This window comes from Meleagris gallopavo, chromosome 10 (assembly GCF_000146605.3).
Source record: "Meleagris gallopavo isolate NT-WF06-2002-E0010 breed Aviagen turkey brand Nicholas breeding stock chromosome 10, Turkey_5.1, whole genome shotgun sequence".
NCBI lineage: Eukaryota > Metazoa > Chordata > Aves > Galliformes > Phasianidae > Meleagris > Meleagris gallopavo.
Genome location: NC_015020.2, coordinates 20,931,733 through 20,954,836, shown reverse-complemented (window position 1 = coordinate 20,954,836; position 23,104 = coordinate 20,931,733). Strand labels below are relative to the sequence as shown.

At 41.0% G+C, this 23,104-nt stretch overlaps 2 protein-coding genes across 2 annotated transcripts in view; both read left to right on the top strand.

Annotated features, from left to right (window-relative positions):
- The first annotated feature begins 13,535 nt into the window (after window positions 1-13,535).
- Window positions 13,536-15,880, top strand: LOC104912496 (ankyrin-1-like). Its single transcript, XM_031554984.1, has one exon. The coding sequence runs from the start codon at window positions 13,574-13,576 to the stop codon at window positions 15,878-15,880; it is 2,307 nt and encodes a 768-aa protein (XP_031410844.1). The 5' UTR covers window positions 13,536-13,573.
- A 1,199-nt stretch (window positions 15,881-17,079) lies between these two features.
- The window catches only part of LOC104912495 (histone H2A deubiquitinase MYSM1-like), a 10,353-nt gene continuing 4,328 nt past the window's right edge, over window positions 17,080-23,104 (top strand). The window contains exons 1-9 of the mRNA XM_010716286.3: window positions 17,080-17,193; window positions 18,182-18,257; window positions 18,446-18,516; window positions 19,442-19,519; window positions 19,656-19,682; window positions 20,032-20,110; window positions 20,762-20,860; window positions 21,058-21,803; window positions 22,971-23,104. Of these exons, the coding sequence (XP_010714588.1) occupies window positions 17,123-17,193; window positions 18,182-18,257; window positions 18,446-18,516; window positions 19,442-19,519; window positions 19,656-19,682; window positions 20,032-20,110; window positions 20,762-20,860; window positions 21,058-21,803; window positions 22,971-23,104 (1,381 nt within the window). The 5' untranslated portion in view covers window positions 17,080-17,122. The remainder of the gene's footprint in view (window positions 17,194-18,181; window positions 18,258-18,445; window positions 18,517-19,441; window positions 19,520-19,655; window positions 19,683-20,031; window positions 20,111-20,761; window positions 20,861-21,057; window positions 21,804-22,970) is intronic.

The window sequence follows — 23,104 nt, the reverse complement described above, 5'->3', positions numbered from 1 at the left end:
GCAGCCAGAAAAGACTTCAGATGAAACCTGCAGTCATGCAAACCTTCTCAAATCGATGCATTTTAGCAGCTTCACTTAGTCCTTAAAGCAACCACTGCAAGGAACAGGGAGATCCTGCATCACTGTGACCACAGAATAACCCCAGCTATTTCAGAGGACACTATGGGTTCAAAACCCAGCATCTATGAGCTTTGAATTTGCATCCAGGATGCCAAATTAGTGAGGATGAGGACTGTTACTGTGCCTCCTGTGTCTCAGAACAAGGCATGCAAACATGCACGATGCAGTTATCTACTGAATGTTGCTATTCATACTCATGCAGTGATTCAGGTAGCAGCCGTGCTAAAAAGAAGTGACTTCAGAAATGTTGAATCTCCACTAGAAGGATTAGCAGTAGGTTGAAAAGTGCAGCCTTGCACTACAAAAGTTAGAGATCACCTGGAGAAACTTCTCAAAGTTTCTGACCTCTGTGTGACCATAAATCAAAGCACTTTGTCAGCTTTTGAATGAAAAGCTCACTTTTGTTTCTGTCCAAAAGTAGTTTTGGAACTTTTAACACTAGTAAAAATTGCAAGCTGCTGCTCTCCCTATACAAACTCTGGTTGTTGTTTTGTTTTTACCTTGAGAAGTGAAATAAGGAAAGTTCCTCTTGAAACAAAGCCATAGCACTTCAAAGGTATGGGTCAGGATTTATTCAGTTTAACTTCTGATAGTGAGTTTTCTAGGTTAGGAGACACCATGAGCTCTCTTTGGACTTAACAGAGTCCAACAGTGCATACATCTTCAGAGGGTGAGCTGAAGTAGCAATCTAGGAGTGCCGAAACTCAGCTGTCTGGTTCTTTAACTGAAAGGCTTTTGGTCAGATAGGACAAAACCTGGGTCTGATTTACCTGATTAGAAAAAGGAGGCCTTTCCTTCTACTGAACAGAAAAGTTCAGAACCATCATGTGTTAGTGATGAATGAATTTCTGTAAACAAAATGCTATTCTACTGCATCACACACCGTTTTCCCCATCTACAAACTGCAAGGTATCCCTAAACATTAACCGTTCAAAACTCCTTGCAAGAAGTAATTAACAACAAGATTCATTGCAAACCCTCCCTTGGTATGTCTGGGCCTCAGTCAAGATATGATCCTTATCACTCTAAATAATCACATAGAGTCTGACCCAAATACCTAAAGGGGAGAAAAGGAAATGTAATTCTCAAGGCCAAATGCACCTCTTGTTTGGATTTGCTGTCAAACAGACTGCCAGCTCTCCTTATTTTCTGACTGAAGGAGACAATTTGTAAATATGAATATTCGAGTTATTTAACAGAGTACTTTTATCCACAAAAACAAACAAACTAAACCATACAAGGCCATACGTGAAGCATAGCTGACTTTGGGACTGACGGTACAAGAGTTTACAGTTAGCCTGCAACAAGATCGTTGCCCTTGGCAAATTAACAGCAACGTTTCCTTCTTTAAATAACAGAAAATAAACAGAATTCAGTGGTCTTGGTCCAGTTTCCTTCTCCTTTAAGCAGAGATTTTCTAACCCATATCTTTCCAGTGCAGCCCTGCAGGAAGCAGTACATCTTTATCTAACTTCCCACCACATTGGTTCTCAGGGCTGTGAAAAATGGACCACCATTCAACTATGCAGATTCAGCTGGGCTTGTAATATTTCAGCTTGGTTAGAGACTTGTGCATTATGTTTGCCACTTGTGCATTATGTTTGCCACTTGTGCCCTCCCCAGTGCAGCTAAGTGCTGCATATTTAGGGAAGTGCCCCTGACTGAGCTTCACCACTATGTATAGCTGTTAATTCCATGTACTTTTGCAAAAGTAACAATCAAGTTGCCTGCTTTGGTTCTTTTTTTCCCAAGATAACGACTGACAGTTACCAAAAACTAGCCCAAATCCAAAAGATGCTGGGTAGAAATAGCAGCTCTGGAAATCAGACCACTAATAAATACTGTGAAGAAAGCATGTTTTAAAAATCATACTCTCTTCTTGTTTGAGAAACAGGGATCACTGGCAACCTCCAAACTGCCAGGGATTGAGACAGAACTCTTCAATTCATTCTTCCCAACTTCAATTACACTGCAAAAATGCCCAGGCAGATCTTGCACCAGTTTTATAACTTAATTTTAATTCACGCTTTTGGTTAAACAAGCTCAACTTCCCATATGGACAAAGCTATAAAATGTGGTTTGACTTTCACAGAGAACAATTTTCATGCACCCATTAACTTGACTTGGGAACTGAGTCCTTAGTATACCTGCTTATGAAACTGCTTTTTGTGAGATGACTAACTTTGTGCATATATATTTAAAATTATTTAAGAGGGCAGTGAGGTTATTATTCTAAGTCTTATAAATGGAATTCCTTGCACATGCTCCTGATGTTGGCTTCCATGTCTGTTTTGAATTTACTTACAAAATATATCAGCACACCCAAAACTTGTTACAAGCTATTTCCCCGGCCCCCTCTGTTCACTGTTTATCATTCTTACATGCAGAAATTGCTTCTGTGTTTTTCACTGCACAGGAAATGCCAGACTGGCAATATGAGAAAGGCTTGCTTTTTAGCTTAATGTCAATTGTTCTTTCTTCCACGGTTACGTGCCTGTGGGCTGGATGTGGCATCTGGGTTAATGGAATGCTCTTCTCTCAGCATGTGTGGTACCTACTTGCACAGCCAGTTACTTCTCCAATCAAACTGCAAAAGGTAACAATGACAAAATAAAATGACAAAAGGAATAACACAATGAGCTCAGGGAATGGAAGATGTTATGCAGTTACTCTTTTTCTGTTAGAAACAGCTCAATCCCTAAATCTGTTGCAAATTAAGAACATATGCATCTCAGTTTAGGAACAGTAATGCCTGGTTTTCTGTAGTCTTTCTTATGGCATTCTCTCCTGAAATTTAGTTATAAGTGTTTTGACAGGTCCGCAGTCTGATCTAAGAAGAAAAAGCTGATGTTATCCCCTTTGGGAGTGCACTGTGCAGAGCAGCCACAAAAGTGCAGGCCTGCCAACCTGTGAGAAGCACAGCATTGCTACCCTTGTCCTTTAGGAGAGTCTAACTTCTGTAATAGCAGTAGTGATCAAAGGGCACTAAGATGAAAGAAAACTCCTTGTCCTGTACCACTGTATAGAAACAGGAACAACCAAGATCAAGCAATTAACACACAAAAATAGAAGCAAATTCCTCCCTGTTTCTAAGGTTGAGCTGATATAATGTCAGACAATATCACTGTAAGAGGTTAAAGCAAGCAGAAGGTCTCCATGTAGCCATAAAAATGGTCACTTTCACCTACACAACAAAAAATGAGATTTTATAGTGATGAAACCTCCAAATATATTAAAGGCTGTTTAAATTAATGAGAAGAGTCAGAACAGAAGTAAGGCTCTCTGAGTACTTTAATACCTTCCCATTTCTTTGTCAGTCATCAGTATTTGCCTACTCTAAAGCCTATAAATGATTATACACTCAAATATATTTTGATTCACTAATTAAGATACATTAAGCTATGTTTAAACATTGCTATACTTTGATCTAAAATTGGAGAGCTATGAAAGGCTTCTCAGCACTACAAAAAAACCTGATTCTTTAAGTTCGTTTGCCTAATACGTGTTTGCCATGGCCAACGTCACGAGCCTCATCCTAATCTTGAACGCTGGTATTATTTGATACTTCAGAAGGAATCCCAGGACGTGAAGCCTGGATTCTTAATTGAAGCCAGCTGTTACACAATAACTCAACATGTGTGGGATTTTCCCACTCAGTAAAAATGAAAACTGGAATTTGTTTTTTTTTTTATTTATTTTTTTATAGGAGATTAAACATCCATTGTGGGATGGCTTCTTCTAAATGAAGGCAAAGAAACTATCACATTTGGATCACTCAGTAACGTGAAGATGATGCCATGCAACATAGCTGCATTTGTTATTTCATGCCTTGTCCACGTTATGGTTTAGTTTACAAAGGGATGTTGCCTTTTCTAGCTTTCCATCTCACTGAACTATACGCTTTGCTTGAAGCTGACAGTGTGCAAGTCAATCTATTTGTCCTTCCAGCATCATGGCATAACCCTGTTCCTTAATCTGTAACATGTGCTGGTACTGAAGTTCTGGTCCAGGGGCAGAGGGCTGTGAAAGGCAGTGGGTTAACCAGCAGGCTGCCCCCAGCAGAGCTGTTTGGCTTACTGGGCTTCTGTGAAAACAAACCTTGCACCAAACATTTTTAAATACTTATCCTGCATATAATATTTTATGTCACATATTGGTATGATAACAAGCTATATGTGTGCAATTATAAGGAAACTGTACATCCTGCTATTAGAAGCAGGTTCCCTGATATCCAATAGAAGATTCTAAAGCATATTTATTTCCTTCTGAATATCATGCACTGAAAGGCACTGGGGGTGGGAGAGGTGTATACATATATTTACACATCTACCAAGTCCTACCAGTACATTATTAAAACACAGAGCAAAAAATAGCACTGAAATATATAGATTTCCAATACTATTTTGATCACAAAAAGACAGGAAATGGGCTCCAGAAAAAAAGCTCTGTTCTACCAGATGGTAATAAAGGGTTAAAACAAGCACTTAAAAGTAACAGAATGTTTTCCTGTAAACTCCTTCTATGGTGTGATCCAGGGGAAGGTCCAACTTAAGTGCTGGATGTTCATACAGGATTTCCTATGACTAATGCTGTCAGCATTCAAAACTTTTAATTTAAAATGTGGGCGTTATACACAGATAGGAAATTTACCATTTACAATTTCTTATTCGAAAATGAATGAAAATTACTCTGATTTTCAGATTCATTCTCTGTACGTGGAATGGCAGCAGAAGAAAAGGAAGTCACTAAGTGGCATATGCTGGGACTGCCTGCCAAGCATTTACACAAGTCCTTTATATCTGGACGGGATCCACAGGAAGCTTGTACAGGAAGGACTTTTCCTTCCTTATTTTTGAAAAGCTTTGGTGGATGGAAATTATGCCAGTGAGTAACAGAGGGGAAGGGGGGAGCAGACAACTATTCTGATGGGTTTGGTGCCAATCCTTGCAAAACTGAAAGTCATACTGAAGTAGCAGTAATTCAACCTGTTGTAAAAAACACAGGTCCCAATTCAAAACACCTACATTTGCCAGTATTTCTAGCAAAACAGACTTTGTGTATAGAAAGCTTGCTCTGAATTCTCTTGTAAGATCTGATAATTTTTTTTGCTTCAGATAAATTTTAAATAGTGGTATCTTATTGAATTAAACGTGAAATGAATAGAGTTTGAGCTGTCACAGCAATATTCCTTCTTTCATTTCTTAATGTCACACTGATCCTATTTTCACAGTGCTATATTAACACTTAGTTGAAACTAAGCTTTCCCTGTTCTTATGACACAAGGTAAAAATAAGGTTGACTATTCAGCTCTTCTCTTACTGCAGCTACTTCACTGTGCAAGAACTTCCTAGAAATCACTCTTTGTTCCTTAATCTGAGTCTTTTAAAATCCCTGGGGGGAATACTACTGTTCTTTGCATATTGTAGTATATACGTATTGAGCCAAGGACTTTGCTTCACTGGGAACCATGACAGCAGAAAACAGACCTACAGGTAGGCTGCAATGGCTCTAGATACCACGTTAGCAACAGCTATGTCAGCTGGCAGGAGTCCCAGCTTTATCCCTGAGAGTCCTGTAAACCCAGAATGGCTATTTAGGTAAGGGAATAAGAACAAACAAACAAGCAAACAAAAACCCTTTCTCAAATAGGGAACATTTCTACTGCACAGTAAGGGAGGCAGAAGTTGTAAACAGGTGGATTTGATGACAGAAGAAAATTGGTTGAAGAGGAGTCTTTAAAAAGGTTTAATATAGTGTTCAAAGGAATAAGAAGCAAGTAGCACAGGGGACAATGGAAAACAACAAAAGTATTAGAAAGAATGATTGAAGAGTAAGCAGCTCTTGCAGAGGCTTTTGGTAGAGGTGTGCAATTTTCTCCAGCTGGACATTGGAACCAAACATTAAGAGCATGAAAGCTATTATTAAAAAACAAAGAAGGATGCTGGCATAATGAGTCAAGCTTATGCTTTGTCCACAGAGCAGCTCTGGTGCAGGTAACAACCATCATCTGCTGTGAAAAAAAAAGTATTCCTAGAGGAAAGAAAATCCATGCTGATATGATTCCATTGCTCTTGTGATCAAAGCTAGTTTTAAGGAAACCTATTGGTACAGCAAACAGTTCTGTGCTCACAGCAAGCACTACAGGAATAAGGAATAAGAAGCAGTTTAAGGAATGAGAAGAAAAATGTCTGAAATGAAAGCTCTGGTTCAGATGTGTGTTTGATTTGCAAAACGATGGAAACTGAGGGGGCAGCTGGGTCATGCCTTTCCCCTGCTGGATGAATCACTCTTTGAATGGAAATTTGAGTAGGAAGACATAATGGCTTGGGAACAAAGAGCGCTGCCAGAATATCACAGGTGCAGCTGAACAGAGAAGGATGTTTTGGGGTATGCCAAGGGAAGCAAACACCATGAATCTGGAGGAGTTGTCAGGCTTTTGTGATTTAGGGAGCTACCCAAATCAGCACAAGTGTTTCTCATGGAAGCAGACAGGAGGAAGGCCGAGGTCCTGATTCAGTGCAGCAATCAGACCCTTCATGTTTAAGCATAGTACTGTATTCAAAAAAAGAGAGAGGAACTGCTCGTGTTTTACTAAAGCTCATGGAACTCAAACTTACCCTCTGCTCAAGCACCTCTCCATATTTAAATACAGACTTACACATTTTCTGAACTGGAGCTAAGAATACAGATGCTGGCATACAAGGAGACACAGCCAGGCTGATATCAACTTACTATTTCTCTAAATATAGAATTCTGGATCCAAAAAAGTATCAAAGACAAGAGAGTGACCTAGAGGATTCACAGTAAATAACTCGGGGATCAGGGAATATAGGAACCATTTTCAAGGTTAACAGGAAAAGAGACAAGAATCAAAGCTAGAATATTAACTTCTTTAAGTTCTTCACAGAGAGAGTGGTGAGGTGCTGGAACAGCTGCACAGAGCGGCTGTTGATGCCCCGTCCCTGGAGGTGTTCAAGGCCAGGTTGGATGGGGCCCTGGGCAGCCTGGGCTGCTATTAAATGTGGAAGTTGGTGGCCCTGCATGTGGCAATGGGTTGGAGCTTTGTGATCCTCGAGGTCCCTTCCAATCCGAGCCTTTCTGTGATTCTATGATAATTTAAAAACTTTGAAAATCAAGGAGGTAAGATGACAACTGTAGAAGAAGCAAGAGATGCAGAAAAGCATCTCCAGGCCCAGGTGTGCCAGTTGCCTTCAAGCAACTTGAAGGGGGAACAGCAGAGCCCCCAGTCCCTGCTATCTGCTCTCAGCAGGAGCTTTTTCCTACTGGTGGTGTTACTAGAACCTCCAACTTACCCCCACTAACTCAGAAAACGCTCTGCCTTTTTTCCAGAGTAATTACAAATTAGTTTTTCTTAACAGAATAAAAAAAGCTTGAGGTGGTTTTCCACGCTTAATTCAAAAGTTTTCTATTTCTTCACATTCAGGAAAAACAACAACCGTGGAACTAAAATAAATGGATTTGAAAATTCTGTTGACATAACAAATACAATTTATATACATAAATGGATTCCTCAGAGAGAGTGAAATTTCAGTGTATGCATAGGTAGACTTCATTGGCAAGACATTGTTTAGGTACACGTCTGTGCTATGTCTGATGCCTGACATCTAGCTGTAATAACTTAATAAATAACAGCAATTAAAACTGCTTTATGATGTAGCAAAACATCATTTCCTTTCAAAGTCACATTAGTCTCTATTAATCTCTGCAGCACTCTCTAATGGGTACAAGCAATATTCTGCTTGCATACAGCTGCCTTCTGTGGGAGATCTGGTGGCACTGCCATAGGCACCTCCTGGGAGCAGCCCCAGGCCTATGGGGGGCAGCTAAAGAACTTTCACAAAGTATTTCCTTCTGTAAGATTTCACTGACTAAGTGTGTGTTCCCAACTCAAAACCACAAAGGCCTGTCTAAAAATGTAAAAAAATCTGCCTGTTAAGAAAAAAGGAAAAAAGTTTGCTGATCCCTGAAGATGCCTCAGCATTTAGTAACTTGATGCTTTTACATCGTGTGCATTTAGTGTTAATGATTTGAATAACAACTTGAATAAATGCTAATAGAGTTAGTTTCTAGATTTAAATTAAGATTGTGACAGTAAAGATTTCTGCAGAATAAGAACTTATAGAAGCATACTGCTCACGATACTCAACAGAAAAAAAATGATCATTTTTCTTTTTTGATCTTTGCATGATATAAATTTCATCGTACATCACTAACAATTTTCCTGTTTGTTTCAAAGCAATTTTAATTCTCCTTGTTACGTTTCAAAACAAGCACATTGCTTTTCCTTAGCTCTGTGAAGCTGAAGTAGAAAGCTTTCTTCCTTCTTCCTCCCTTATGCAGCTTCTTGGAAAAATACTTGGCAAGGAACTTCATGGAAAGCTATGGAAAAACACCTACATGTGATTATTCAAAAATAAACTGTAAAAAAAAAGCCTTCCAGGTTACTTGGTCACTCTTCTGAAACTTTACTAATTCACAATGGACAAGAAACCAACCCTAGTCCTCACTTTGGATGATTTATGCATATTAAGCCTTGTATCTACAGGTCAATCTGGATCCACGTCTGCCCTATCAGCACGTAAAGCCACCAGAGGCACGTTATGATGTGTGCTGCTCTCTTAGAGTCACCCCAGGACTGGAACTGCAGAAAAGAATACGCTCATCTTTGGAAAAAGAACATTTTGTATTGCAGAGATGCAGCACTTTACACGATCTTTGCATGTTTATACTTGAAGAAATAGTGTTAAGATAACATTGGAAATAAAGTATCTAAATTATTACACCTGCTGTTGTATTATTATTTAGTACCTCAGAGGCATCCATGACGATTGGACAAGGCAGGGGAGCAGTGCTGCCTGCAAGGCAGCTCTTTAGAGACAGGACCTGGCACAGGGACTCTGCAGGAGCAGTTATGGGCAGGCAGTGCGTGAGCTGCACAGGAGATAAGAGGGGAGCCCAGTGTGCCAGGCTGAGGTGCAAAACACGAGGCTGGACGGATCAGCTTTCCTCTCCCTCCAGGAGGCCCCAGCTGGCACGCACGTTCTCCGTGTGCCACTCCAAGGGTGGCACTGCCCTATGGAATACTTCTTTAAATCCCTGCCAGCATAGAGACATCCCAGCACCAGGAAGGCCCCACGTCTCTTGGTCCACTCCTGACAGAAACCTGACTAAACAACAACAAGATTGCTCAGTGCCAGAGCTCCCCTTCGGACTTCCCTAACTCACTGCAGTTACTCTTTATGCAAAACTAAGAACTAAGCTTTGTCTCTCTTGCAGACATTCTGACTAGTCAACTTCTCTACCAGTGTTATAATAAGTCGAGTGCATTCTAATCATCACCGCAAACACTTTGAGCACTGCTGCTTCTCTGTCTGACTATGCCTAAATATAGTTCAACCTCAACCAGCCAGGTCACACTTAGATTTCTGATTATCCAAAACAAAGCATTATTCCTGAGCTGTGTTTAATAGTGATGATGCCCTGATTACCCTGATATATTTCCTATTCCTCATGGTGTTCAGATAACGACGTTGGCTTTACTGCCTCTTGGAAAGAAGTTATTCTACAGCAAAGATATGTTCCTAATAAGCAGTCGGCATTACTGCAAACAACTGTCTTAAATGAAACCGAACTCCACATTGGGAAATATAAAAATATCACAGAGAGCAAAACTGTGATATTAATGTTTGGCTTTCCAACCATTTTATCAAGAAAATGCCCTGGGGAACACAAGCAGTTACTGGCAGTCACTGGGTTTCACAGAAGGCAGCGAGTGCAGTGCACGGCTCCCAGTGCTGGCTGGAGAAAGGCTGACCTCTGCAGGATCCTCAGGCCCAGACTGCTGCATCCCGGATGGCAATCAAACAATATGCAAGGTGTACTTTTGGTTGCTTTCATCTTTGAGAAATTAAAATAAAGAAAATTAAATGCATGCTTGATGATGACATAGCAATATAAAATAAGCTCGAAAACACAGGCACGTGTTAATTTAAGAAATAAACTTCATCTTTGAGAAGTCAGAAAACAATACTTCAAAGGAACAAAACTTCAAAGCCCTCCGTAACTTCAAAGCACTGCACCACCGTTAATAAACACACAGGACATGTCTGTGAGGGAGAAAAAAATTTCCTATTTTAATGCTTGTGTAAACAGGGAGCAGAGATGAAGTGATTTGCCCAAGGACACGTGTAAGCAGCAAAGCTGGGACTCCAGGTATGAACGAAGTGACTCGAGCTGCGTTCCTCAGAGCCACAGCAGGGTTAAAGCAGGCATCTGATGCTCCCCAATGGAAACTCACTCAGCAGAGACATAACTACAGATCCTTCCTATCAGTAGCATCACCTGCTCTTTTTCAGGCCTGCTCTAAAGAATCACATCGTTCTCAGCTGGCATCCTCCTGCAAAGTCATTGCTAAGTATGCACAGATCTGTAGAAATGATGTCTTTTCTATCAAGCCACGTTTTCAGAGAGTGTTATTTCTGCATTTAATGATGATGTGAGAGTTTACATTCAGGACTTCTGTCATGACAGTCTGCTCCCTGCAGGGATCTCAACAGCACACGATCAAAACACAACCAGCACACCTACAGCACAGAGCTTCTCCAGTGACACTGGGGAAGCAGAGCCTGCATCAGCACCAATCTGAGTTTTACTCCATGTCCTTCTGGAGTAAAACGAAGTTTCCTCAATGCATGTATGCTCATCTGCTATGTCCCCACGACTCTGAACACAAAGACCCTAAAAAATGCTCTATTACGAAGAAGACAGAAGCAAAGACCATCATTTTCTTTTGTTTTTAGAATAACATAATAAGGAACAGCCCTTGGATATGCAGAGCTGAAGATGCCAGTGGAAAGAAAACTGACCCATGAAGTACTTTGCAAGGAAAAAACAAACCTCCTCATGCCTCTCAGACATCACATAAATGTAAAAGTTAATAGAGAATGCCAAAGGTCTGGCTTAGTAATAAGAAATTTTGCCATTCAGACTTCTAATGAAGACCTTCCTGGAAATCCTACACGTATGTGGTCTCATGCACTTAATTAAAGGAGCACAGATATGGAACCTTAATATATTTCCTTTCTCTAAAACATTTATATGCCAAATAAGTAGAGTTAATAAGTTTTAAAGATATAAACAAAAAGCATACTTCAAACAGCCAGTTATTAATCTCTTATTCATCTATACAACAAGCTTCCAAAACTTCCTTGATGAACACGATTCTCGTTTTAACAGAGAATTTCCTCATGTCACCTCCACACAAAGAGCTTTTAAAAATATATCCAGAACTACGATTTGAAGACTATGCTTTGCATAGTAATTGGCCAAGTAATTGGCTGCATACTATTCTCTAGAAGCCCAGTTTCACACTGGCTCTAAATAGCCATTGCACACACAGGGCTCCGCTGCCCTTCCCCACGGCCGGTTAGGGGCAATGCACCTTTAATGCCTGCTGGTTTATCAGCACAATTCCTGCACATTAGGAAATTACTGCCATACCAACAGGTTCTTAAGGAATATCACAGTTGACGGCTTTAATTTTTTCCAGGAGTTCCACTTTTTTTCTGTGTGTCAGCTTTATCAATGATACTGCTTAGCACTCGCCATTCTCCATTGATAGAACTCAAAACTGAGAGTGCAGTCAAGCACTGCTACCTCTAGTTTGCATTGGAACAATAACAGTGAAGACATAACAACCCAATCTGAGCAAACTTTAAGTAAGGCCTATTACTTTACTCAAGAGATGGATATATCTGAAGTACTTTGATGAGTCAGATCTGAAGACTAAATAATTTGCAGCTCACAGACTGAGTCATTAGCAGATTTAGGAACACAGTTTGGACCTCCTGACAACAAACCACACTTTTCCATGTTATGTGTTAACAATGATTAACTAAATGACAAAAGTTTACCCATCCTTGGGGCAGTGCCCCTCTCTGCATTTCACAGGAGTTATTGGGCTTCTAAATGGGCTGTCCAATTTGCTGACTCTGTAACTGGCTGGCTTTTAAAACTTCTATTAGAAGTCTTGCCTTTCCTGGCTATTTCTTCAATAAATCTTTCTTGTAAAAAGAAAAATAGTAATAGAATAAGTTTTGCAATCTAGCTTATAAAATAGAACAAGTTTTGCAATGCAGCTTATAAAGTCAACTCATAAAAAATTAAAATCTCATCAGTCACACTATGCCTACTATTAAAGAAAATACAAGCAAAGGTAGCAGGATGCAATAGAAAAGGCAGTCAAGAAAGACACAGATGGCAAAATGTCTGATTTGCTTAAATAAGGTGAAGCTGTCAGCGTATTTTCCTAGAATGGTTTGGGTTGGAGGGAGCTTAAAAAGCATCCAGACCCAACCACTCAGCTCAAGCTCTTACAGAACTGCCATCTCAATTTCTCTCAATTGCATTCCAAATACGTAGATGGTTATTATTATATTTCCTCCTCTCCATGAGGAATTTTGAGACCAGGAAGTTAATTTAATTTCAGCTGGATTCAAAGGTCCTACACTCACACCGAAGACTACACACACAGATTTGAAGTCTCATTTCATTATGCTTTAAAAGTTTTGTACACACCTTGATCCACCTCATGGAATAGAATTAGGCTCCAGACAGACAGCAGACACAAGAATGACAGCCTTGAAGTTAAATACAGCTCACAGACCGAAGCTGGAACTCATCCTGGAAAGCCTGGAACACTTTTTACAATCAGCTGCTCTGTACAGTTCATTTTTATCTGGATCTTCGTGGTTTTATTTCATTATATGACAGAGATTTCACCTACAGCTCTGGCAAAGGGAACGCCTTCATTTACCACTATGCAAGTATGCAAACACGGCAACAGTAACCATGCTGTCCATTTTCTCTCGTCAGGTCTAAAAGCCTGGACAACTGGGAACCACAAAGAACAGCTTGGCCCAAAGGAACCTGATAAACCAATAGCTGCTATTCAAATATCAGCTTCACAAAAGCATTTTTTTCCCTAACTTTGCATTAAAAAGTCTGGAAGAAGTCTTCCAAATGGAAGATCCTTATATATCACGGGTTTTTGTTTTGTTTTGAGCCTCACTTGTTGCTAAGGAAGAACAGAGAAAATCAAGGGACCTCTATCAGAACTAAAGGTGAGTTTTGATTTCTTTCTCATTCTTTAAAGATGTACTATCGAACAACAGTGATTGCTGGTTCGGAGTTCTATCAAAAAGAATCACAGAATGGCAAGGGTTGGAAGGGACCCAAGGATCATGAAGCTCCAATCCCCCCCACCACATGCAGGGCCACCAACCTCCCCATTTCATACCAGCCCAGGCTGCCCAGGGCCCCATCCAACCTGGCCTTGAACACCCCCAGGGACAGGGCACCTCTCTGGGCAGCTGTTCCAGCACCTCACAGGCAGTGATGTGACCCAGCTTTGGTACTTTGTAGTTCACTTCTGATGTTAAACAACAGTTCCGTTCTCTTCTCGCTTATCAAGGTGAGCATGCATTCCACCAGCCTATTTACCAATCCATATGCAGTCGAAGTCCTAAGAACTAAAAGAGAAGAGCTAATAGAAGGCATTAATGACCCCGACCACCTTCTGAGCTGCCTCATAGACAATGACATTTTTTCCCCAGAAAAAAGGATGGTCATGAGTTTCTACAGGACACGAACAGAGAAGAACTCTCGAGTTTTAGACATCCTAATTTCTCAAGGTGAACGAGCCTGCAGGCTCTTTTTCTATCCGTGTTTAAAGCAAGTGGAGCCAAAACTTTATAACAAGATGAGAAAATATGTCAGTGAAGTAAATGAAAGCATCAGAGATGCCAGAAGACAACTGATAGGATACTTACTTGAAAGAGACAAAGTTTGGTTTGAGAAGAGCTGTGAACAGTACCAAGAAGAAAGAGAGAGTCCTAGAAGAAAAAGACACGAAGGGGCTACTAAGAAGAAAGGAAAAGAAACTCAGCTTTCAGGAGCAGCAAAACCTAGAAAACATCATTCTGATATTGGCATCTTTGACACAGCTGCTAAGGGTTATATTTCAGAGTTAGCGAAAACACTGAAAGATAATGATATTAATGCACTAAACTCTTCAAATGAAACCCTTCTGCACGTTGCAGCCTCTCAGGGGCACCTAAGCATAATGGAATATTTGATCAGCAATGGTGCTGAGCTAGATGTGATGGACCAGAAAGGGAGAACACCTCTGCACAGGGCTGCTGAGAAAGGCCACGGTGATGCAGCCAAAGTGCTTCTCCGCTGTGGTGCTCACATGTACAGTTTGGATAAAGAAGGCAAGACACCACTTCATCTGGCTGCACAGAATGACCACAGCCACATATTGAAGATGTTTCTGAGAGAAGAAGCAAGAAGCTGTGGAAACCCGCATCACTTTTTGCACATGGCAGCTCTTAAAGATGAAAGCAGTCTGGCAAAAATGCTTTTAAAGAGTGGTGCCTCCAGTGATGGGAAGGATGAGAGAGGACAGACAGCTCTCAGTTATGCTGTTTCTCAGGGCTTTGAAAACACTGCAAAAGTACTGTTGGAAGCTGGAGCCAGTGTTGATTCCAATGTGGTCGAAAAAGCCTTCAACAGCAACCACCCATCCATTTTCAAAACACTGCTAGAATATTCTAAAGATTTGCCATTGGACATAATGGAGTCAGCTCTTTTTAAAGCCGTACAGAAAAACTTGCATGGTATTGTAGCAGCTTTAGCTGACAGAGGTACAGATGTAAATGCCTACAACGAAACGCAGTACACTCCTTTACTCCTGGCATGTGAAATGGGCAAGGCTGAATGTGCAGAAGTTCTAATTGAAAAGGGAGCAAACTTGGGAATAAAAACCCCTGCTTCAGACACAGCTTTGCACCTGGCAGTTCGGGCTGGGGCTGCCTCCATCACCAACCTGCTCCTGCACAAAGGGATGGAAGCCAATGTGACCAATCAGACCGACGAAACCCCGCTCCATACTGCAGCGCTGCACAACAACGGAGCACTGGTTGGCCCGTTAGTCAGCGCCGGGGCCAAAATTAATGCTGTCACTAAAGAGTTTGTTACTCCCTTGCATACTGCAAGTCAAAGAGGTAATGCTGATGTTGCCAAACAGCTGTTGCACCACAAAGCCAATGTTAATGCGAAGGATAAGCAGTCAAAATCACCTTTACATTTTGCTTGTGAAAGGGGAGATAAAACAATGGTGGAGATGCTTCTGAATGCTAATGCTGATCCCAATGCACAAGACAAGGAGAAAAAAACACCTCTGCATGCTGCAGCTCTGCGAGGTCATCTTGGTATTGTTCAAGTTCTGCTAGCTAAAAAGGGAAGACCTGGGCTTAAGGACATGGATGGATGTACTCCCGTGCACTACGCAGCCATCAAAGGAAACATGGAGGTTGAAAAAATTCTTTTGACATCAACGAAAAGTAAGAATATTGATGATAGAAACATTTGGAGAAAGACTGCATTGCATATTGCAGCAGAACATGGGCACAGCGACTTGATAAACTTATTACTGAGTTATGGGGCAGCCATTAATGCCTTAGACAGCAATAAGGATACCCCATTGCACTGTGCTTGCAAGGCTGGTCACTTAAATGCTGTAAACTCCCTCATAAACTGGTCACAAGGAGAAAAAGCCAATTTACTAGCAGCTAATAGCCTCAAAAAGACCCCATTGCAAGTAGCAGAATGTAACAAAACAGAGAATCAGGCTCACATTGTCAACCTTCTGAAAAAGAAAATGTTGATGGCAAAATAAATATGTAAAGCAAACATTTCTAAATGTAAAGGCAGAATTATTCTTTATATAATAAATATATAAATATAATATATATAAATATAAATTTAGATGGTGCTGGGTTCTGTGTGATTGAGAACAGGCAAATTAAGTCAGTAATCAGTGGCGCCCATGGAAAACAGGATCTTAACCATACCATTAAACTTTGGAGCATTGATTACACTTCTGCTTTTTCCCATGAACCTCATCCTTGGAATTTAAAAAGTGGCAATCTTAAATGCACTGTTTTTTACCTTCTGTCGTATAAACCACAACTCAAGTCTGTGTGGATAGCTTAGTTAAACACCACGTTCTTAACTAGCCATATTATGAACAAGGAGACATTTGTATCCTCAAGGATACAGAGCATAGAGATGTTGGAGCTGATAAGACTGCAGTTCAGTCTGTTTAGCTCAGGCAGAACTAACTGCAAAGCACTGCTGACAGATTGCTCTGCCCTCCCTTCCAGCCCAGCCACACACACTCCTGCTCCAGGCTGGATGTGGGAGCTGAGCCAGCCTATTCCACAGCTGCACCTGGACAGAGGAGAGAAGCAGGGCTATAGGCATTCAGTATCAGGCTGCACCCTACTTAGACATCTCTGTGAGATACCCTGTCGCATGGCATTAACACAACCTGGAACTATAAAAATTGATCTGTGTGGGATCACAGAATCACAAAGGCTGGAAAAGACGCCTAAGGTCACCAAGCCCAACCCACCGCACTGCCCGCATCCCTCAGTGCCACAACCCCACAGTCCCGGATGGCCTCCAGGCACGGTGACCCCACGACTCCCCGGGCAGCAGAACCAGGGCTCGATGGCTCTTTCTGACAAGAATTTTTCCTAATATCCAACCTGAACCTCGCAGCCACAACTTAGGGCCGTTATCTCATCCTGAGCGCTTCTCCTCAGAGCTTCCTCCCCCCTCCCCAGCACCCAAACCCGCTCTCGTCCCGTTCAGACCCACCCTCCACCTCCTCTCTCTCCCCACACGGCACCACAGCCGTTGCCCCACGCCTGGCCCTCAGCTGCCCTCTCCCCGCCCGGCGCCCCGCCTACCCAGCACCATCTCTCCGCCTCCGACCGGCGTCTCCTCAGGGCGCGGCTTCGCCTCTGCCAGTCGCGCTTGCGCGCGCCGCCGACTGGGCATGCGCAGAGCGCCTCGATTCCGCCTCGCCTCGCGAGACTTCGACTCGTCTCGCGAGAGGTGCGAGCTCGCTATCATGGCGGCGGAGGAGCCGGAGGTGGACGTCGAGGGGGATTTGGCGGCCGCGCCCGAGGAGGCGGCCTCAGAGTGAGTGAGGGCCGTGCGCGGGCACACCGCCGGTACGGCGCCCGGCCGCTGCCGGAAGCCCGAGGTTCTTCGGTTTGTTCGGCCCGGAGCAAAGGGGGCTGAGGGGAGGCCTCACGGCAGCAGCACCTCCTGCTGCGCTGCTGGACTGGGTATCGGGCTGCCGAGCTGACAGCAGTAACGCTGTTTTCTTGCTGTACACAAAGATATGTGCCTGCTTGCAAAGAGATGTGGGAACTGGTGGCACAAAGCGGTTCAGAGTACAAGAGAATTTGCTTTTATTACTATAGCAAGAGATAGAGGGCTGATGGCTCTTTAGACAAGTCTCAGTGTTCTGGAAGCAAAGATTTAGATGACAAGGCATTACATCCATTACTGGGTGGTCTTTGCTAGGTTAAGGTAGAATAAAGTTGATTAGTGATGGTTTTCTAAAGGTAAAAAGCGAATACTGACAGGAGAAGTTAAGCATAGACTGGATGTAGTCTGTAAGAGTGCTGGCTATCCCACATGATGAGATTCCATTAAACCTTTTGGCAGCAAAAGCTGTCCTCTACAGGAAAACATTATTGCTTTGTTAAGGGAATGTTCTTACCTCACAAAGGTGGAGCAATGTTAAGTGGGAATAAAGCAAGTGAATGACACAGTGAAACAGATGTATTGTCTGTACTATCCATGAAATTCTGGTATTTTTCTTCTGTATTTATTTTGCAAAGTCTCTCCTATTTTCAGTGGTTCTGGATGGGACTTCTTAGTGTGCAGGGTTTCATTGGTATTTGCAATGAGATAGGTGAGATGTTCTGTCTGGAATACTAACAGATGAGGAGGAGTTAGGCTATGCCTTATAGAATATTATAAAATAATGTTACCTAACAGTCTACAATGCATGGCTTGAATTTTAGTATCTCATTCTTCTGTTAATGGTACAGTTGCTAATGATGCATTCATTTTGATTGAATGTATTTGTGGTTTTGAATATGGGACTTCTTTTCAGAGGTCATGAAAACACAGCATCAAGCTTACTGCAGGATCACTACCTTGATTCATCTTGGAGAACTGATAACAGTCTTGTAAGTTATTTTTAATTGAATGGTGCTTCTAGCAAGGTTATTACAACTTCAGTCTTACCTCCTTGTACATCCCCTTTTAGCTTATTAAACACTGTTTTCTGCTTATTTTCAGAAGCTGTTTATATATTGATTCTTAAATAACAGCATAACAGAATCCAAGGATTAAGAAATGTTTGTGTTGTTTGCAGCCGTGGACGTTGGACAGCAGCATTAGTGAAGAAAACAGGGCTGTCATTGAGAAAATGCTGCTGGAGGAAGAGTATCCTTTTTCTGATTTGCTCCTTAATTACAAAGGAACTGGCCAAATTGTTTGCTTGGCAGTGTGACTGAAGCACTTAATTAAGTCATACAGCTACCAATAGCTTTTCCTGTTGCTGGTAAGTCTGTGGCTTCTTCAGTCCGTTGGCAATGCGTATCCACAGCCACAATTACATAGTTAAGGCATTGGAAACAATGTTCTTAAGTGATCAGTTGAGAGTATTAAGAATAGGATTCCAAAGCTTTTCAGCTTTAGGCTGGCCCTGGTGCCTGAAATCGTGTTCCTTTCCACGTCAGCTGTTTTTTCAGTGCTACCTCTGGTGTTGTGCTGACACAGCCAAAGCAAACCTGCTCAAACACCCATTTTCACCAAAAATTGCTATTTATTTTTTTTGCTGAATTTTGCTTAATTTGAACTGTTATACTACTTTTTTTTTTTTTGTCTGACTATGTGCATACGAGTTTAAATGAGTAGGAACACGTGACCCTCAGTAGACAAGGGCAGTGATGGCAGTACTGACAATGGTCCAATTCATTTTCGTATTCTTTTTGTGTCTGACTATGAGTAAGAAAAGAAACAAGAAAATGAAGTAATTTTCCCAAGATAATAAATTAATGAGGGTTAAACTGAAAATGGATAAGGCATCAGTACAAAGAAAGTTACTTCATTATGGTTTCTGTGTCAGAAAAGCAAAAGCCTATTGTAGGAACAGGGCACTTAGCTCACTCCAAGTAAGTGTGTGCATTCAGAAAACAAGCATCACTGCCTTCTGTATTAAAATAATAGGAGCACATGAAATTGCAGTTTCTAAAGCCATACCTGCAGCATTTCTACAACTGAATTATTATGAACCAATGTAAACAGTAAGATTTCTAGAATTCTCACATCTTTGATACTTTGAAAACTTTCTTAGTAACAATTTCAGATATTATCTATCAAATAAATCGCTTTCGGAGAAAATATGGCTCAGCCAAAAGGAAGCAGAAAAAAGATCTGTGAAAAGGTAAGGCTGTGTTCTGGGAAAGCTCTCAGATAATAATAAATTAATTAATAAGAAATTAAAAGCTGGTTAATTGCAGCTATGTGCAATTGTATCGCATTTACTAAGATCTAATTTCATTCTGTTTTTGTATTTGCAGCCCACATAAGAAAACTGGAAAAGCCATGTACGTACATTGTCACAGTTGCCTTTTTTCAGCATAGCTTCCAATTCTTGTTAAGTTACAGAATGCACACCCAAAAATGTTAGCTCCCTAACTGTTATTTCTGTTAGCAGAAATACTGTATGTAACAAAAGGCCTGTAGTGAACTAATTTGTTGTGCTTTGTTGCTGGTTTGTCGGTTTGCTTTATAGCACATGACATGTTTCCCAGTCTATCAACCAAGTTGGTGCTTCAGACAGCACCATCAGCTTTACAGGGGATGATCAGTAGTGCTCTTGGGGTTATCTACAGTTACAGGGGTTTGGGAAGATGTGTTTAAGAAACCATTACCTCGTTTCCTTCCTGTTCGTAGGGTGCGATCTCCTACAAAACCAGGGAGCTACTCATTGAAGTGGACATCAGAAGAAAAAGAGCTATTTGAACAAGGGCTGGTATGATTGCATTGATGTGTAATGTTTTGAGTAGATCATTAAGTTATCTTAAATAATAAACTAACCATAAATAAACATGTTGTGTTTAGCTGCTTCTACTTGAGTACTTCTTATTTGATAGGAATTAATTACCATATATACTCAGAGCATTTTTATAAATCAGATCTGTACTGATGAATTGCCAGAAATGGCTCTGTGTGCTTAGCATGTTTTGTTCACTTGGGACTGATTACAATTTGAGATCACAAAATATCTGAAATATGTAGCTTCCTGAATTGCACAGCCACACTGCTGTAATTAAGCATGCTTTAACTACAGAATGCATACGGTAAGTCAACTAATGAAAGTGAAATCTTCAGAGATTACATGGTTGTGCAATAGGGTTTGCTTCAGCAAGCATAAACTAGTTTCAGTAGGATTCCTTGGGTTAGTAAGCAACAGAATTTACAGCATGTGTACACTGAGTGAGGAATAGCAACACTTGTTACTGTTGGATGCAATGCTTTTCTTGGTGCAAGGTGATCACTGAGCTTCTTGGGTTCAGCTGTACTGTTTGTGTGTTTGTAATGCAGAACTGAGCTTTTAAACAATTCTTGTGTATAAACTGGAATGTTAGAGGCTGGCTAAGTCAGGTGTGCTTTGTTGTGCTAGGTGAAGTTTGGCCGCCGCTGGACAAAAATTGCCAAGTTGATTGGGAGTCGTACTGTTCTACAAGTAAAGAGCTATGCCAGGCAGTACTTTAAGAACAAGGTAAACAGAGTATTTCAAGTATTGTTGTAAAGTTAGCTTGCTTTGAATGATTTCGGTATTTCCATTGCTTTATCAGCCCATCAAACACCTCCCTCAGAATGTCCGTCTGCTGTCAATTAAAATAGTCCTGACTGTCTGGGAGGCAGAGGGAATTGTTTCTATTTTCTTTCCCTTAAAGTATTTTATGCTATCCTTAGGCAAAAAATGATGGTTCTGAAAGAGAAGAGCAAAGTCAGCATGGTGGCAGCCTTCCCACTGAAGATGGAGTAAGGGTAGAAGCATGGTCAGCTGGAAATTTGAGAGGTCGTGCAGATCCTAACCTGAATGCAGTGAGAATTGAGAAGCTGTCGGACGATGAAGAAGTAGATATAACTGATGACATGGATGAACTGTTTTCTCCTGCTTTCCAGCAAGATGTTGGAAAATCTGATTTATCTATAATCTCAGAAAGTCCAGCTGAAGAAACAAAAGGAATGGAGCATCCTTTTCCAAATGTTGGACATAGTTCTGCTGTTTCTTTGCTGAAAGAAGACTCTCAGAACACCAAGCAACCCACAGTGGACACATTACTGTCTCAGGATGCTGCAGCAACATGTTCTCAGCACGTGAACGGTGATAAATCTGTGAACTTGGATTACCAGCAGTGCAGTGATTTTATAGAAAAAGCTGAACAGGGTAGAACAGGACAAATAACTGAGCAGGAGCTTCACGAGGAACAGAGAGACCTGGCTGATAACGGACTGCTTTTTCATCCCCCCTGCCAAGTGGATGAAGATCATCAAGAAGAAGCAGAGGCTCTTAAGCCACCTGATCAGGAAGTGGAGATTGATAGAAGCATCATCCTGGAAGAAGAGAAGCAAGCTATTCCTGAATTCTTTGAAGGACGCCAGGCCAAAACACCAGAGCGTTACTTGAAAATTAGGAATTATATTTTGGATCAGTGGTAAGATGCATTCATTTCACTTCTTTCAGTAAGTCATTAAAATCACTCTTGCCCTGCTTTGTTGTAGTTAAAACAGTACTTTTTGAAAAGAGTAGAAGTAAGTTTGTAGTAATATTCTAAAGATGATCAGTGAATGGCACTGATTGGTGTTGCTGCTTTCATCTCTTCCCAGTTCTGGGATTCTGGAAGCTGAGCTTGTGTCTTACATATGTGTATATATATATATATATATATAGGACACATATATTCTGATATATATATATATATATATATCAGAATAAACCACTTCTGTTTTTGTTATGCTTCTTTCCTTTTGTTTTTGTCATCCAGCATATAAGTATCCTTAGATATTTTCAATAAATGTTTCTTCAGAAGACCTACTTTAATTCCTTATTGATAACTGTGATAGTGCCCATGCAGAAGAGCAGCTGGAAGAAACAGTCTGCACTGGAGAAAATAATGTTGACCAAATAATTTTTCAAATTAAGAACCACTTTTGAGTGGTGTTTGTACATTTGAATACTTTATACTCCATCTCTAAAAAAATCAGTTCAAAGAACCTTTAATATTTGTGGTAGCAGGCTGAATATATGGATTGTTGCAGTTCTGTTTTGTGTGCTCATAGGCTGGGTTACTTTGCTTTTTAGTAGAAAGAATTAACAAATTTTAGTGGGTTCTCACTGAGTGGTCTCTGTGCTAACAGCTTATTCTAGTGGCAAAGAAATTCTGACATTCTATATTGGAGAGGTATTAAGCTCAAAGAACTCAGTATCAGCCTAAGAGCAAGTAATACGTGCACAGAGTGAAAGCAGGCTTGTTTGTTACACTAAGGATGCATATGATTATGAGTTATTCCAAGGAATATAATGTAGACATTCTGAATTCAGTTCAAAAGAATCACAGTACTTCTGAGTAATTCATTACTTCCTGGCATATCACGTTGGAGAGTTTGTTTTAAAGCATGGAACAGAAGTTTCACACTGCCTGAATATGAGTGTGTATGAATAACCCTAAAATAAACTGCTTATGTTTTGTGAAACCTGCGTTTTTGCTGTGGTTGCTCTGCACAGCAGTGCGTGGTGTTTGCATCAGGGTAGAACACTTCACTGTCTTATCTCCACCTGACTTGTTTTCTATTGGATGATGTGTTGTTCTGTTTTATTTCAGGGAGAGATGTAAACCCAAATACCTGAATAAGACCTCAGTACGTCCGGGCCTTAAGAACTGCGGTGATGTAAACTGTATTGGACGTATCCACACGTACTTGGAATTAATAGGAGCAATTAACTTTGGCTGTGGTA

Coding starts and splice junctions, on each gene's coding strand:
- LOC104912496 (XM_031554984.1), top strand. CDS start 13,574: ATGTTAAACAACAGTTCCGTTCTCTTCTCGCTTATCAAGGTGAGCATG.